The sequence below is a fragment of the Propithecus coquereli genome, unplaced genomic scaffold (genome assembly GCF_000956105.1).
Source record: "Propithecus coquereli isolate 6110/MARCELLA unplaced genomic scaffold, Pcoq_1.0 Scaffold56, whole genome shotgun sequence".
NCBI classification, from domain to species: domain Eukaryota; kingdom Metazoa; phylum Chordata; class Mammalia; order Primates; family Indriidae; genus Propithecus; species Propithecus coquereli.
In genome coordinates, this window is record NW_012151507.1 from 4,485,398 (window position 1) to 4,502,592 (window position 17,195).

At 41.0% G+C, this 17,195-nt stretch overlaps 1 protein-coding gene across 1 annotated transcript in view; it reads left to right on the forward strand.

Annotated features, from left to right (window-relative positions):
• The first annotated feature begins 1,292 nt into the window (after positions 1-1,292).
• The window catches only part of FMO4 (flavin containing monooxygenase 4), a 26,068-nt gene continuing 10,165 nt past the window's right edge, over positions 1,293-17,195 (forward strand). The window contains exons 1-5 of the mRNA XM_012657701.1: positions 1,293-1,500; positions 3,129-3,321; positions 5,341-5,480; positions 7,555-7,743; positions 8,364-8,526. Of these exons, the coding sequence (XP_012513155.1) occupies positions 5,349-5,480; positions 7,555-7,743; positions 8,364-8,526 (484 nt within the window). The 5' untranslated portion in view covers positions 1,293-1,500; positions 3,129-3,321; positions 5,341-5,348. The remainder of the gene's footprint in view (positions 1,501-3,128; positions 3,322-5,340; positions 5,481-7,554; positions 7,744-8,363; positions 8,527-17,195) is intronic.

Genomic DNA, 17,195 nt, shown 5'->3' on the forward strand with positions numbered 1-17,195 from the left:
AGGGTTTGCTTTATGTATCTGGGTGCTCCTGAGTTGGGTGCATAATGGCCAGCAAACGTACAAAACAATGCTCAACATCTCTAATGATTAGAGAAATGCAAATCAAAACCACAATGAGATATCACCTAACTCCAGTAAGATTGGCCTTTATCAAAAAATCCCAAGGCGACAAATGCTGGTGAGGATGTGGAGACATAGGAACACTCTTACACTGCTTGTGGGACTGCAAATTGGTGCAACCTTTGTGGAAAAGAATTTGGAGATACCTCAAAGAGCTACAAGTAGAACTACCATTTGATCCAGCAATACCACTATTAGGCATCTGTTCAAAGGAAAAAAAGTCATTCTATAATAAAAACATCTGTACTCGAATGTTTATGGAAGCACAATTTACCATTGCAAGGATGTGGAAACAACCCAAGTGCCCGTCAATCCATGAGTGGATTATTAAAATTTGGCATATATTTACAATGGAATATTACTCAATCATAAGAAACGACAGTGATCTAGCACCTCTTATACTTTCCTGTATTAAACTTAAGGCCATTATCCAAAGTGAGGCACCACAAGAGCGGAAGAATGGGATCCACTTGTACTCACCATCAAATTGGTACTAACTGATCAACACTAGGTTGATCACATGGCAGAAATATTCTCTAGGGATTAGGGGGATGGGGGCGCAAATCTACAACTAAAGGACACAGGGAGCACTAAAGGGAGGGAAGGGCATGCCTTTAATCCGCACTTGGGTGAGGCAAAGACATAAAGTGTAACTATAATGTTTGTACCCTCACAATACCCTGGAATAATAATAATAAAAAAAAAAAGAATGCAATGCGCACCACCCGAAGGATGGACATATTTGAAACTCGGACTTAGGGGGGGAGGGGGGCAAGGACAACATACGTAACCTAAACATCTGTACCCCCATAATATGCTGAAATTAAAAAAAAAATTACTTTTTCCTCTGGACAGCTCCTGTGATGGTTCAAACACGTGTGAGGGTTTTAAAGTTGTTTCCAAAAGTAGACCGCCTGTTTCACTGAGAAAGGTGACTTGGCGCCCTCTACAGCCTGCAATGAGAAGAGCGCCGCTTGCCACATGCTTTCCATAAGTTTTAAGGCTTTGCCAGAACTGTGACGTCCAGGAGGGTGGGGGAAAAGGGCAGGAGGAGTTTATGTCCTGCCAATCCAACAGCTGTATTCTGACTCATCAGTTGGTCCTCCCTGGACATCACGGAAGTATCAAGCTGTCGAACTAAACAACTTTTTTTCCTCAGTGAGTTTATTTTCTGCTGTCATCAGCATGGCAGAAAAGACGAGTGGCTTTTGTTTTAAACTGAGAGCACGTTGATCAAAGTCAGCATTCTGTTTATTTTTCTTTTAGAACAAAGAATTTGGGTTTTGAGTTTTTGGGTTTTGTTGTGTTTTGTTTTCCTGAGACGAACACTATCTTTGGCTATTTGAATTTAAGTCAAAGTATCTGCTCTATGAGAACAAGGTAAGTGTCCTGGATTTTTTTTCTTTTAAATTGGGAAATGTCTCCAGAAACTGCTTTTGAAGAGGATGAATATTCTGCTTAGAGAGTGCATTCCTTAAGAATGAATGTGATTCTCTACTTCTGGAGCCTCTTGATTAGGGTGGAAGCAAGAGAATTAAGGAAAGAGTCAGGTAGCAAAGGAAAGTGTAAGGAGACAAAGTTGTGTTGTGGAGGGAAACCATCCAAAAGGAAGGTGTCAGTGAGAAAAACAGAATTGTAGGACTTTCAGTGACACTAGCCTCGCCTCTGATTTCATCCTGTGAATGAGATGGGAGCGCCAGGCACTGGGAAACCCAGACTACTCGGCCGACAGTGTGGCAGGTCATCCTGTAGCAAAGTAGGAGCGTGGTGGGGTGACAGTAAGAAATACAAACTAATCGAATTTCAAGCTCGAAGAAATCGTAATTGATTACATGATTTGCAAAGCACCCAAGTCTCTCCATGTCTCACAAAGGACTCGTACATTTGCAGGCCGGTCAGGTATGGGGTAGGGTTTTCCTGTTGTTCAAAGAAAGGTCCAGTTCAATATGTCCCCACTGCCGTGGAAGTAAATATAAGCAACCTCTGAGCCACAGGGTACCTTACGGAGAGCAATTCATAATTTACAAAAGGGTGCTCACACACCTCTGTTCGCCCAGTCCTTCAGCCTGCAGTGTTCTCTCCTACCCTTGAGTTCACATCTATATTTGGAGGCGGGGGCCACCAAGCACTTGGTTTTCAGACATAAAAGGAGTGCTTTCAAGCTGGAAGGAAACAAAAAGAAAGCCACTTTAACCCTCTGTTTTACAAATGTGGAAACAATGGCTCAGAGAAATCAAGAATTTTGCCCAGTTCTGTATAGCTGGGTAGAGGCCGAAGCAGAACTAGAACTCAGATCTCTCAATTTCTGGTTTACTCACTACTTCTTCTTCCTGGCTTAAAGCAACTTTAAAAGTGCTGCCCCCACTCAGAAAGTCGTAGCCTGTAAATATGGACTAATTTTAAAGGTACAAATTCCCAATTTGTTTCTACTGCCTGTAACAGTCTCTAAGTCAGTCCTTAAAAGACAAGGTGTTTTGCCGAGTACCTTTTTACCCCACAGCCACTCGGTGTGTCTCCCTAGGTGTGCAGGCAGGAGACCAAACAGAACAGGGGTCTGCGAGGGTTCATGCCCAGGACATGCTGTTATTGTGGGACTTAGCATGAGGTAGCGTGTGCATGTCAGCCTCTCTCCATATAGCAGCATCTCCTGTGTCGTTCTTTTTATTTCTAAGACATTATTACTATTATTTAGTTTCCAGGTCTTTTTTTTTTTTTTTTTTTCCTTTTTTGTTTTTAATTTAGCTACAGGGTCTCACTATGTTGCCCAGGCTGGCCTTAAACTCCTGGCCTCAAGCGATCCTCCCACCTCAGCCTCCTGAGTAGCTGGGATTACAGGCATGCGCCACCATACCCCACTAGTTACTAGGTCTTAATTATTAACATCTTCAGGGCCCCACACTTGGCTCAGTGCCTGCACCTAGAGGTATCCAGGGCACATCTGTTGAATGAATTACTTTGCTGCCAGCCTATTTGCTTCAGCGTATTTTTCACTTTGCCAATTCAATTAGCAGCCATTTCTTTTATGTTGGAAATGCAAAGAAAGAGCACAGAAGAGATATGCCAGCTCCAAGCCTCTCTACCTAGTGACCTGGAAATTCAAGTGTCCTTACTGGTGGAGACCATTTATTTCTGGTTAGAAGCTGTCTAGACCTGCGACTCCTCAACCTGAAGGAAACGTACCACAGGTACATCTGCCTACAGGTATCCAAACTTGTTGATGAATTTTATCCGTGTGAGCTGTCTTTTCCAGGGAGAAGTGAGGGAAGGAAGGAGAAAAGTACAGAGGTAGAAAATGAACACTGAGTAAATATTTTGTGCTAGGCACTTTTGTGTAAGTAATACCACTTTGTTTAAAGCTCAAACTTTCCTTCAATGCAGGTATTTTTCTTATTTTACAAATAATATATCTAAGGGTGTTTCAGTAGGTTGCTTCGGTAGGTTGCTACTGACTGGCTAGTCAGTAGCAGAGACAAAGTTCAAACCCAATTCTGCTGCTTCCAAAGTCCTTTCTCATCACAGCCCACATGGTTCTCCCCACTAAATAGAGACTCTCAGACAGTCTAAGAGTCCAATAGGAAGAGGGATACATTTTGCAGCATACAACAAAGTTGGGTATGGAGATCTCAGTCTTACAAAGGGCAGGATAGCAAATAAATTTGGGAAAAAGTGGCCCTAGGATATCCTCCTGATCCTCATTACAAGTTCATGAATCTGCTCCAGGATCAGGTGAGTCTGAGAGGTCTGAGGACTCAGAAGTCTTTGCTCCCTATGCTCAGTAAATCCACTTTGCTTCTGTGCCTGTGTCTTTTGATCTGATTAGGAAGCAAGCTGCAAAGCCTTGGGGACAAACTCCCCCAAGCCCATCCCAAAGGTGTAGCAGCAAACCTGAGCAAAGGTGAGGGAAGAGGCTTAGGGAGGAGAATCACAAGACACTTCAGGCTCTCAGACCAACAACACATGCGTGTCTTGGCTTCAGAACCAGAGATCCGCGTTCAGTGCAAACTCTGCCTCTTATTAGCACTGTGGCCTTAAGTTGTGTCGAATGATGATGCTATGTGTTCCCACATACCCAAGGGGGCTGCAGGGAAAAGCAGCATTCCCAATTAAGTCCACTTGATGTGTCAAGGGCCTCAGCATGACATAAACCTAATTTTCTGGAATTAACTCATTAGCCCATCTGATCAAGGCAGATGAGGTTGAGATATGTGGAAGCCCAAATTATAAATTCAAGAAAAACTAGTTCTACATCCCCATGACACATACTTCCTCCCTGACAAGTGTGAGCAGCCTCATTTCCACCTGACCTCATCTGGGACTCCAGATTGCTCCACATGACTTTCCTTGGAGACTTTGTTTTCTATTATGGTCAGTCTCGCCTCTGTGCAAGGCTAAGAACATCCCCTCAATCCATGTAACAACCTTGTTATATGGCAGGGCATGGCCATGACCAGCTATTCTTCAGGGCTCTGGATGCTTTGAATAAAAACTAACATTTCTACTGACTGTAATTCCTAGGATTCAGTGGCCCAAGATGATGGCAAAGGGTTCCTTTAATACCGAGGGGATCTAGGGTCCCGGGGGTGGAGGGGAGTCAAGATACCGGCTCTGCTAGCTAATGATAACACAGGTTGAATATCCTTTATTCAAAATGCTTCAGATCAGAAGTGTTTTGGATTTCAGATTTTTTTTTTATTTTGGAATATTTGCATTATACTCGTTGGTTGAACATCCCAAATCCAAAATCCAAAATGCTTCAATGAGCATTTCCTTAGAGTCATGTAGGTGCTCAAAAGTTTTGGATTTTGGAGCATTTCAAACTTCAGATTTTTGGATTTGGGATGCTCAACCTTTACTAGCTAAATTTAATTGAACACTTACTATGTAGCAGGCATACTTATAAAACTCTTCCAACATATTCATTTAATCTTCACAGCATATCTTTAAAGTAGTTATTATTATTATTGTTCCCATTTTACTGATTGAAAAACTGAGGCACACAGAGGATAAAGCCCTAGGTCACACAGTTTCTAAGTGGTGAAGCCAGGACTTAAACCAAAATAGTCTGGTTTCAGAGCCTGCATTTTTAACCAGAATGTGATTCTGCCTCCACTCAAAGATGAAAGAACTGCATTTACATCACTGTAAAAGTTGAGCCCTGTGAGAAGGGATGCCTTCCAACTTTGTCATCTAAAGAAGCTCTGCTTGACCTTCCTCTAACAGAGCAAACCATGGCCAAGAGAGTTGCAGTGATTGGAGCCGGCGTCAGTGGCCTGTCCTCCATCAAATGCTGTTTGGACGAAGACCTGGAGCCCACCTGCTTTGAGCGAAGTAATGACATCGGAGGACTGTGGAAGTTTACCGTGCGTGGTTTACATCCCCCCATCTCCATCAGTCATAATTTGGCCACGTTCTTTATCTCTGCTCAGAGGTGATGGCTTTAGCCTGCCTTGGTGATCAAGTAAGGGAGCAAGCTCACCGCAACAGCCCAAACAAGTGCATGGCGCAGTGCTAAGCACTATGCAGGATGCGGTCCGATCAGTGAGGAACCTCGAAAATAGGAAAGGGCCAGGGACAGTTGGAAGAGAGAGGAGGAAAGAGTAAGTCTGATAGACAAATGTGGTTTTGGAAGTTTATGATGATTCCTGGATCGTGGACATCCTATCGTAAGATCAAGTAGCAGAGAGTCACATCAGGGAAACCAAAGGGCCCCAGTGACTGTGGAGCAGTCACAATCCCTTCCTTCCAGGGAGGACGGAAGTTGGCATCAGGGAGTGAAGCGCCAGCCCCTGGCATTGTTCAGGTCTTTGGGAAGAGAAGTGGCAAGAGTGAGGCAGGACCCCAGATCTTGGAAGTCCTGGGGGGCAGGGGAGTAGCTTTCATATTGTCAGAATAGAAAGAACCCAGGCACTGACGAATCCTTCTGAGAAGTGGAATATGCTCCCTAGGAGGCGACACTCAGGGCCAGGCCAGCTGTTAGGTGACTTGAGCATCAGAAACAGGGGATGTGAGTGGTTAAACACCACCTGCCTCTGGGAAGGGTTGGTCCTGGTTACTGGGAGTATTAATACCAGAGTATTCGGTGGGGACAAAGGGATTTGTCCCATCGTGGGGTATTAGAAGGTGTCGGAAGATGGGAGCCAGGCAGGCCCAAGTACTGAATCTCGCAGGGGGGAGAAAAGAACAACATTCGTTCAATGCAGGTGAATGAGGGAAGTCTCCATGGAAGAGATGGTATTTGATGAATCTTTGAAGGATGGTGAATAAAACAGAATATGCAAATGTATATAGCCAGGAGTGGTCATAACCTTAGGATTATAGCACGCTAGAAGAAAAAAACTTCGTCTAGTATACTGTGGGCCTCATCAAGTCACCAAATGTCAATGTCAAAAGTATTGGGTCTGCTTTGTGTACCTTCTCCATTTGACCCCACAGTTGGTTTGATTTCCTTCTCCGATTCTAAAGGAATACAGATTAGTTTTAGAAAACAATATTGAGTTAGACAAAAGGAAAACTACAAATCAAATATCGTCACAATACTCATAGGTCAGCACTATTAAAATTTCAGCATAATTTCTTCTAGTCATGTATAGTAGTCCCTCAGTATCTGTGGAGGATTGTTCCAAGGACACCCTCTCCAACCCCAGCAGATACCAAAATCCATGAACGCTCAGCTCCCTGATATAAAATGGTGCAGTATTTGCATATAACCTATGCAAACCCTTCTGTATACTTTAAATCAGCTCTAGATTACTTACAATACCTAATACAATGCAAACCCTATGTATACTATAATGTTTAGGGAATAATGAAAAGAAAAAAAAAAGCCTATACATGTTCAATACAGATGCAACCGTCCTTTTTTTATTCCAAATATTTTCAATCCTTGATTGGTTGAATCCGCAGATGCAGAACCCACAGATACTGCACTATTTTTTTTAAATGTTATTATAATATTAATTGTCATTCATTCAACAAGTACTTGTCATGTTCTTCCACCAGGGTACAATGTTGAACAAGGTAGACAGGGACCCTGCCCTCCTTACGGTCTGGCAGGAAACAGAAACAGAAACATGAACAGATAATTCTAACGCAATGTGATCAGTTCAGTGCTAGAAGTACAGGGTTCAGTGGGGCCATGACAGCTACCTTATGCAGGGTCACAAGAGGCTTCAAAGTGACAGCTCAGGAGGAGACTTGAGGGAGAAATGTGGCTTAAGAAAGATATTGCATTGAATTATTCCAATCCCACCAATGATTTCTAATCATTAGAGCATGGGCACCCAATGCTGACTTTCCTGAAACTCTTTACCATTACAAATGAAACACTAACTGCTGGGACCCCCCCCCCCAGCTGGACTGGCATGAGCCCCCCAATCTCTGATCTCTTCCTCCTGTCTCCATCACCCCGCCAAGCTAACTATGCCTTCACCACAGGAATCTTCTAAAGATGGGATGACCCGGGTCTACAGGTCATTAGTAACAAACGTCTGCAAGGAAATGTCATGTTACAGTGACTTCCCTTTCCGAGAAGATTATCCCAATTTCATGAGCCAAGAAAAATTTTGGAACTATCTCCAAGAATTTGCTGAGCACTTTGACCTCCTGAAATACATTCAGTTTAAGGTAAGATACTTGGTGTTATGGAACACTGATGAATGGGGGCTGGTCTATTCAGCAATCTAATGGAAATGCGATGTGTTTAAGTAAACGTTTTCTTCATTTTATCTCTCTCCATAAATAAGGCAGACAATAAAGACTCCTCACTTCTCTCTGCTGCTCATGTTTTACTCAAATAAATCATTAAAATACCGAATTTCCTGATTCCTCTTCTAAATGCCAAACTCTTATTCAGGGTAAGGCAAGCAAAAAGAATTTTATTCATGACACCCATTGAGAAGAAATGACTAGAAGTCTGAACCACAGAAATTATAATAGGGAAGAACTCATTTTCCTAAATTTTCCAAAGCATAACATATTATATAACTCATCTCTTTCTCATTAGGAATAAAAACTATTTCTTCTTTCCAATGAATAGATTCAAATGTCTTGGGTCCAAGTCTATATTATCACCTTTGAGAATTTTCACAAGTTACTTAACTTTTCTGAGATGATAAACCAATATTTATAGACTTCCTATCATGGGATTTGGCCAACTTAAAGTTAACAGACACGGTTATCATACCAGTCATTGCATGAGGGCTGAAGGTGTTGGTAGGAAGCGAGTGTTTGTCTTTTGCTTTTAGACCACTGTGTGCAGCGTAACAAAGCGTGCAGACTTCTCCAAAACCGGTCAGTGGGATGTTGTCACCGAGACAGAGGGCAAGCAGGATAGAGCTGTTTTTGATGCTGTCATGGTTTGCACTGGACATTTCCTGAATCCCCGTTTGCCTCTGGAGTCCTTTCCTGGTGAGTCCTTTCTTCTTCCTTTTTCTTCTGTTTGGCTTTATTTTTTTGTTGTTGTTGTTTTGTTTTTTTCTTGTGTGTGTATGCCAGTCAAATGTAGCAGTGGGGAGGGGACTGTATACCAACTTTAGTGACACTGATGTTAATAAGATCTGATAACCCACGACCATCTAACCAGCCATAGTGAGTCATTTCTATCTGAGACTGTGCCTACTCTTCTGGGTTCTTCTAGAAGAAAAGTTATTGATTTATAATTAGAAATAGTTCCCCATGATGATAAACAACTTTATATTCACTCTCAAAAATAATATGTACAAAATTACTTTGAAAAATATAAAGCACTATATAAGCATCAGATCTTATTATTTACTTACTAAGTATTATTGTTTAAGCTTTATCACGTGTGTCTAATTCAAATTCAGTTATCAATCACATAAGGCTCAAAACTATCAGATCTGTCATTTAAAAAAATGAGCTTTGGTCTAATGAAAGTGGTTCTGTGGTGACTTCTGAACCACAAGGAGGTCCCTATCTGGACACCATAAAACAAGACCCAAACCATAACCAAGCTCTCTTTCTCTGCTGAGACGAGGGATCCAGTTGCCATCTGGGGTGTATGTATCACGCTTTGTAAGCCTATGTCTTGCTCTTGCTCTATAATCCTATCTTGCTCCCCCTCAATAAACTTCACTTCATGCTTGCCTTAAAAAAAAAAAAAAAAAAAAGCTTTGATTTTGGGGATTGGAATTACAGATCATTTGAGTCAAGACTGACCTGTAATTCAAAACTTAGGCTCTTTTTCACTAACCTGATTCTTTAAAAAGAAAAAAATCAAAAACTTAAGCTGGGTGCAGTGGCACATACCTATAGTCCCAGCTACTTGGGAGGCTAAGGCAGGAGGATCTCTTGAGTCCAGGAGTTTGATGGCAGCCTGGGCAACATAGTGAGACCCTATCTCAAAACGGAAAAAAAAAACAAAAATAAAAAAGTAAGAGTATAAGAAAACTTGACACATTTTTTTTTAAAAGAAATAAACTGGAAGTTATGCATGTAAAGGAATATATTCACTCCTCAAAATAATCAACACAATAATAATCCATGCACCTTTTAGACCAGGGCTATCCACAAAAAGGAGTTTTAAAAATTCCCTTTTGGAAATGCTTTTGACTCCAAGAGCACATTCTTTTTAATGTTAATATATTTACTCATGATTGGCAAATCTCTACTTTTTGAGGGCAAAAGGGATTATTTAGAAGCTAAAAGCTATTCAAATTCTGATGAGGGAAATAAAATTAGTCAAATGAGGATTATTAAAATGTAGTAAAGCCACTCTTCTGTCATGTATTAGTGGCCCTAAAGGCAACTGATTCGGTGAAGTTTTGGAATTTCTTTGAAGAATGGAAAGAACTTTTAAGGAAGAAAGAACATGAAGAATAAAACTTGCAAACCTTGGCGAGAAAAAAAATGAAAAATAAATCTTATAAACCCAATCACAAATTAACAAAAAATTTTATTCATAAAACTATGTTTAGGAATCAAGTGAGAATTCAATACCTAATTTTGCAAAGAAGCAATATTGTACATCCGAGGTCCCCAGCCCCCAGTCGGTCCGTGGCATGTTAGGAACCGGTGTCACCACCTGAGCTCCCCACCCTCTCTGCTCCCCCTCCCCCATCCGTGGAAGAACTGTCCTCCATGAAACTCAGGAACCAAGCCACACAGCAGGAGGTGGGCAGATGAGCAGCAAAGCTTCATTTGTCTTTATAGCCACCACAGCTGTTCCCCACCCCACCAGCTCTGCTTCCCCACCCCCACCGCCCCTCCCCATGTCCCCGAAAAAATTGTCTTCAGTGAAACCAGTCCCTGTGCTAAAAAGGTTGGGAACTGCTGTTGTAAATGGTGGTTGAGCTTCAGGCTTGCTGCTGGCTGGGGGCTAAACACACAATTGCACAGTGCTAAAGGAACACATAACCGCCTTTTGTAACAAGGCTCCTAAGGGAAAACGTGTTACATGTGCCAAACTATTGATCTGGATACTTTTGGAATTTAATGTCTTGTCAGATTAAGGATGGTATACCCTTTAAATCCCACTACCTTCAGTTCCACATAAGAACTATAACTTTTTAAGATTCCTTTCTTGGTTTTAACTAATCACCACAGTATCTTTCACAAATAGCTTTAGGACCTCTGTTGAAATGAATGGTTTACTTGGGAGCACGAACTCTTCTCTGTCTAGAAAGTATCAGAGCTCTTTGTACCCTGTCGACCGGAAAAAATCCATTGAAAGCACAAGCTTTGCCTATAAGGCGTCACTACAACTATTTGAAAGTTGAAATTGTGACAAACACAACCTTTTGTAAAATCTCTATTGTTGAGCTAAAGGAAAAAGCTGAGGCACAAAATAAAATTTTAACGAGTTCACTTAAGTCGAAGTGAAGACAGCTGCCTGGGAAACACTTCCAAGCTGCTCTGTTCCACCTGTGCTACAAGTAGGTTTTTAAAGACAACAGGGGACATAGAGGAGGCTAATACAAAGGTTTTTGACAGAAATTCTCATTGGTTTACAGATATAACATTGATTAGTCATTGGCTATACATTGTTGAACTACAGGATATGAGTTATGGTGTCCGGTGTATGACATTGTTAGGTTGATTCATGGCCACTGGGCATCAGTAAGTCTAGAGCCTACATAGGAAGTGGCTTCAACAAGTGGTTACTTAGCTCGAGGGTGGAGTAAGCTGTGACTGCTGTCCCATTTCAATGCCTCTCTGGGCCTGATCATTTAAAGGGGGCTCACATTCCTCAGATGGAAAGTTTCTCTTATTTCTGAATATAATTGTCTTTTTCTTTTTTCCTGAATTAGTTTCAATTTACCAAATAGATCTCTTTTTTTTTTCTGGCACTGCATTGACATGATCACTGACTCAGAACTGCGTACACATATTCTATATTTTTTCGTGCTAATGCAGTTACAGAGGACCTATCATTTGCGAGGCACTGTGTTAGGTCACATGAAAGATACAAACTCCATGAACCAAAGTTGAGCCCTCAAGTTATTCTCTCCAGCAAAACCTCAGCAAATGGCTGAATGCCTCATTCTCTAATGCATTTGATGTATATTCTGTTCCCAGTTCTTGAAACCCTCTTAGTGCTCCCCTTTTCCAATTCCTAATCATCCTTCAGATTTGTTCCTTTAAAAAAAAAAATCACCTCCTCCAGAATACCTTCCTGGCTCAGTCCATGGTGGATGCCACACGGGAGCCGTCATAACATGTCCTGTTCAAACAGGCAGTGTAGTATCATGCCTGCCAGCTGAGCACTCGGGTCAGACATCCTGAGCTCCTGTCTGGGCTCTGGTGCTTACTGTATAGCGAGTTTCTTCATCTCCCGGGGCCTCAATCTCAGCTTTGATAAAATTGAATAAGAATATGGCTGTGATCACACTACTGCCCTCCAGCCTGGGCAACAGAGCAAGACCTTGTCTCTGGGGAAAAAAAAAAGAACATGGTCCACCCTATGGTGTTTTCATGAGGTTTAAATTAGTTAATATGTGTAAGACCCTTAGAAGAGCACGTGGGACTGGCATAGCAAGGGCTAAACATGTTAGCTATTATCTGTTTACTTAACTATCTTCCCACTGAAGGACAAATTCCTTGAGGGTGGGGACTGCCTTTTATGCTCACATTGCTTAGACCTAACATGGCACCTTGGGTTATGTTGAAAGGACAGGCTGTGTAAGGTACAATCATTAGCCAACTGCATTTCTTGTTTTCATACCCCTGTGGACCTGGTCTGTGGGACTTGTCCTTCTCCTGCCCCTGGATTAAATGAATCCAGTTTCCACTTTGTGCTGCATAGACTCCAGGGGTCAAGGTCACAGTGTGGTCTCCTTGATCCCCTCAGACCTGACTCCATGGCAACATCGCAGAAAGTGACACAGCACTTTAAAAATTCCTTTCATGACATTGTCCAACTTCCAACTCCTAGCAACTCCAACTTCGACCATTTTTTTAAAAATTTTTTAAAATTTATTTTTATTCAATTTTATTTTTTTCGAGATGGGGTCGCACTCTGTCACCCAGGCTGGAGAGCAGCAGCACGAACATAGCTCACTGCGGCCTCCGACTTCCTGGCTTGAAGCAATCCTCCCGCCTCAGCCTCCGGAGTAGCTGGGACTAGAGGTGTGCACCACCAACCAGCTAACTTCAACCATTTTAGACCCTCAAACTGGGTGTGAGGCAAAGGATTGCAAAACTGGCCTGCATGCCCATTCTCTGCAAATTCAGCACAGCCGGTTTAAGGCCTCACTTGGAATGCAATAACTATTGTTATTTTCCCACCTTCTGGGGCCTCAGCAGGCAAAGAAACCTACTAAAATATTTTGTTATATGTTGTAGCTATTGAATAGATGTTACTGAGTAATGAATCAACATATGGTAGGAGAATGATATATTCTAGAAAAGAGTTTAATCCTTATACATTAAAACTTCAAAACCACTGAAGCAGTGGGGTAGGAGGCTATCCAGTCCTCCAAACTGTGGAGCTTCCCTTTCTGATTCTTCGTCAGTGCTCTGTCTCACCTGTCACTGGCCTCGTCACCATTGTTTCCTGTCACTTCTCATAATTTCCACTGCTGCTGCCTCCACCGTAAACAGCCCTACTTCCACCGCTACTACCATTCTTGGTGTATGTGAATCCATGGCTTATGTCTGCCATGGAGATAATTACCGAAAATAAATCAAAAGGAGAAATATTTGGTAGCCTTTCTTACATATATAAATATCATACTAGCTATGCTTCTGTTGAAAGAGTGCTAGGAGCTTCATGAAAGACTACTCAGAAACAAGTATAAATAATGTAAGAATAAAGTGCAAATAAGCATACAGTGTAAAAAAGCATTAACATATAGTAAAGCATAAAGTGAAATAAGCAGAAAGTATAAGTAACATGAGCCCACATCACAAGAATAATTTTGTACGAAAGAACTTGCCACAGAATTTCTTCTGTGAAAAATTTTCACTGAATTAAAATTCAATTTGTAAACATATTATACAAACAAATCACATTCTGATAGAACATATCTACTGGGTAAAATAACATGCATCAACAACTTATCTTTTTTTTTTTTGAGATGCTTATTTAGTATCCAAAATAAGAGGTCAAATAAGTATTTAGATATGAGCATACTGGTCCCAGGAGAAATCACAATTGGATACAATACTTAATTAGATGGCTATAATGACATGTAACTAGAAACAATCCACTTCCTGCTTAGGATGTCCAGGGTAGTACGTAAGATGTTTCTTATTATTTGTGTGCAGTGAGTTTGATTTCTCAAGTAATTGCTTTCAAAAGGCACACTCACGTGGAATATAAGATCACCTATATTTTTTAACAAGGCAAGTCATACCGTATTTATATCCGGGCTCACAACATCCCAAGGGAGAAGGAAATCATACTCTTGTTCTACTTCTGCGACTACTGGTTGGAGCAAAGGGCTGCCATGTTTCTGGGACTTCCTTTTTCCACAGACCCTTTCCCTGCATACTGGGAAATTACAGCTTTAGATATTTTGGATTTTCTGATCCTTCCCTCCCTTCAGGAATCCATAAGTTTAAAGGCCAGATCCTGCACAGTCAAGAGTACAAGATCCCAGAAGGCTTTCAGGGCAAACGCGTCTTAGTGATCGGTCTTGGGAACACTGGAGGAGACATTGCCGCGGAGCTCAGTCGAACGGGAGCTCAGGTACCTGTCTCCGAATCGGTGCCCCCACGCCCACCATCATGTATGGTGGCTGCAGAGAGGTATTCAAGACTATAAAACACACTGGCCAAGGGCTAAATTTTGCAGACAGAGACTAAGTGAAAAAAATTTGAAAGTCCTTAAAGCCACTCATGGTCCTCCTTGAACTATTTAAAAAGCCACACTTCATACATTTGGGCCATCTCCAAGAAGGGCCTGGGAAAACTGTATGGATGCCAGACCACTGGGCATTTTTCAGAAGTGTTCCTTAAGGAACAAGACTACATGGGCAAATTTCTCCATCCAGGCCAATCATCTTTTCTTTTAATACTTTCCCTTTGTCATTCTGGCAAAACCCCCAATAAGAATAGAAAGGGGAGATTGTTTTTCTGAATGTCTCCAAGTTTTCTATTAGAAGTCAGATATGTACCTTATTTTAAGATAAAAGCAACCTTTACCTTGCCCAAGAAGTATACGTAATGATTTTAGAAAGTCCAAGCTGAGATTCACAAATTAGAAAACTATTCCACTTTAGCGTGAATTACAGGACAATGATTACACCTGTTAAGACTAGATTTTTAGCCAGGCAGGGTGGCTCACACCAGTAATCCTAGCGCTCTGGGAGGCCACGGCGGGAGTATTGCTCAAGGTCAGGAGTTCAAGACCAGCCTGAGCAAGAGCAAAACCCTGTCTCTACTAAAAATAGAAAGAAATTAGCTGGACAACTAAAAATATATAGAAAAAATTAGCCGGGCATGGTGGCGCCTGCCTGTAGTCCCAGCTACTCGGAAGGCTGAGGCAGGAGGATCGCTTGAGCCCAGGAGTTTGAGGTTGCTGTGAGCTAGGCTAGCGAGACTCTGTCTCCAAATATTAAAATAAAATAAGACAAGATTTTTATTTTATTCAGTTGAAATTGTTTTCCAAAGCTTCACTCTAAATTCTACATTATTCACATGCAAAAAAATTTCCGGCTCAATACTGTATATCTACAAATATTACAATTCTATGTTTATAATTCTAGAAACATAATAAAAATACTTAACAGATATATAGATCCGGTAAAATGAGTTCAAGAACAATGACATATGAACAGATAGTCATATATTGATTTGTGTCCCAATTCACCAATCCTCCATTGTTATAAGACCAAAATGTTATACGACCATTCGAAACACATTGAAGAAAAATACTACAAAATGATGGACATGTATTTATCCTTCTTGCTATACTTTTTTAGGTACTTCTCAGTACCAGAACTGGTGCTTGGGTTAACAGCCGCTGTTCAGAGGGGGGCTACCCTTATTCTATGATGGTTACAAGAAGATGCCATGATCTTATTGCACAAGTTCTGCCTTCCTGTTTCCTAAACTGGATTGGAGAGAGGCGGATGAACAAGAGATTTAATCATGAGAATTATGGATTAAGTATTACAAAGGGGTACTTAAACCTTTTTATTTAATAGAAAAATTATTAAATCAGTATTTTTTTCATTCTGTTTTATTTGGAACTTAAAATGTTCAATAATTGTAATATTGCTTTTGTTTATCCTGTTCTAAACTTATTACCCTAAGACAATGTCCATCAGGTACCACAGCAGTTCTTGAAATAGGAATATTCTCTGTCTGGTAACAAAAGCAGTGATTTATGAAACTAGAAATGATTCTTGAAAAATCAGAAAACTTAAATTGGCTTTGAGGAATCTTGAAATTACTGCCATACAGCAATGATGTCATACAGCATCAGTGAGAGCAGATGGTCAGCTCTACCTAACCTTTAATAAATGTCTATTCTGGCTGAGTGATTTGAGGTGTGAATTTCTAACAGGAATTCCTAAAATGATACATTTTAATATACATCTGTATAGAGTTACACATTGGCAAGGAAAAGAAAACCTTTGAAATGCATGTAAGGTCATTAAATGTGATTTTAGTATATGCTTGCATGCTTGACCCACATATTTTATATTTTCCTTTGGTAAGTTTTTTTTTTTTTTGGCCTGTGTTCTGTTCCTTGAGCTATCTTTCAACTTATAAGGAAAACTAATGGCAAAGGATGACTCGATATGTAAATTTTATAAAGATATATGTTTTTATTTAAAGAGTTTCTTGCTAATTTCCTCTTAGCCTAACATCATTCCCTGGAGGCCTAGGTGACATGAGACCCAAAATTGATCATCGAATGGATTATTGTACACTCTATCCTGATGCTCTGAGAAAAACATTGCTCCAGAAATTAGTTCCAAGAGACAGAGACTCTCAAACCCCAGGCAGGAAAGAGGAGGTTTAGCCATTTTCCACATGTTTTTTACTGGGAGTGGGAAAAGAAAACATGTTATAAACATAATAAGTCAGGTAGATGATTTTGAGTTAGACATTGGTCAATTCACTTCCTCGGCTTGGCAGGTGATTTCCCTGAATTGGCTAAATAAATCATTAGCTGAAGTTTCTCATACATATAATGACAGTGAATGATTTTCTCCTCTGTGTCAAAGGAAAAAACCAAAATTTATTGTGAACGATGAGCTGCCAACCTGTATCCTCTGTGGGACAGTCATGATGAAAACCAGCGTGAAGGAGTTTACAGAAACCTCTGCTATCTTTGAAGACGGGACGGTGGAAGGAAACATTGACAGTGTGATCTTCACTACAGGATACACGTTTTCTTTTCCCTTTCTTGAAGAGCCTCTCAACAACCTCTGCATGAAGAAATTGTTCCTATACAAGCGGGTCTTTCCCTCAAGTCTGGAAAGAGCAACACTGGCCATCATCGGCCTCATTGGCCTTAAAGGGTCCATCTTAGTAGGCACAGAACTCCAGGCGCGATGGGTCACAAGAGTATTCAAAGGTACCTTGACTCTATTTAAAGCCTCTCTTTGAATCTTAAAATTAGTGCCCTGCCATTTAGCTAAAATCAAACAGTTGCAAACTCA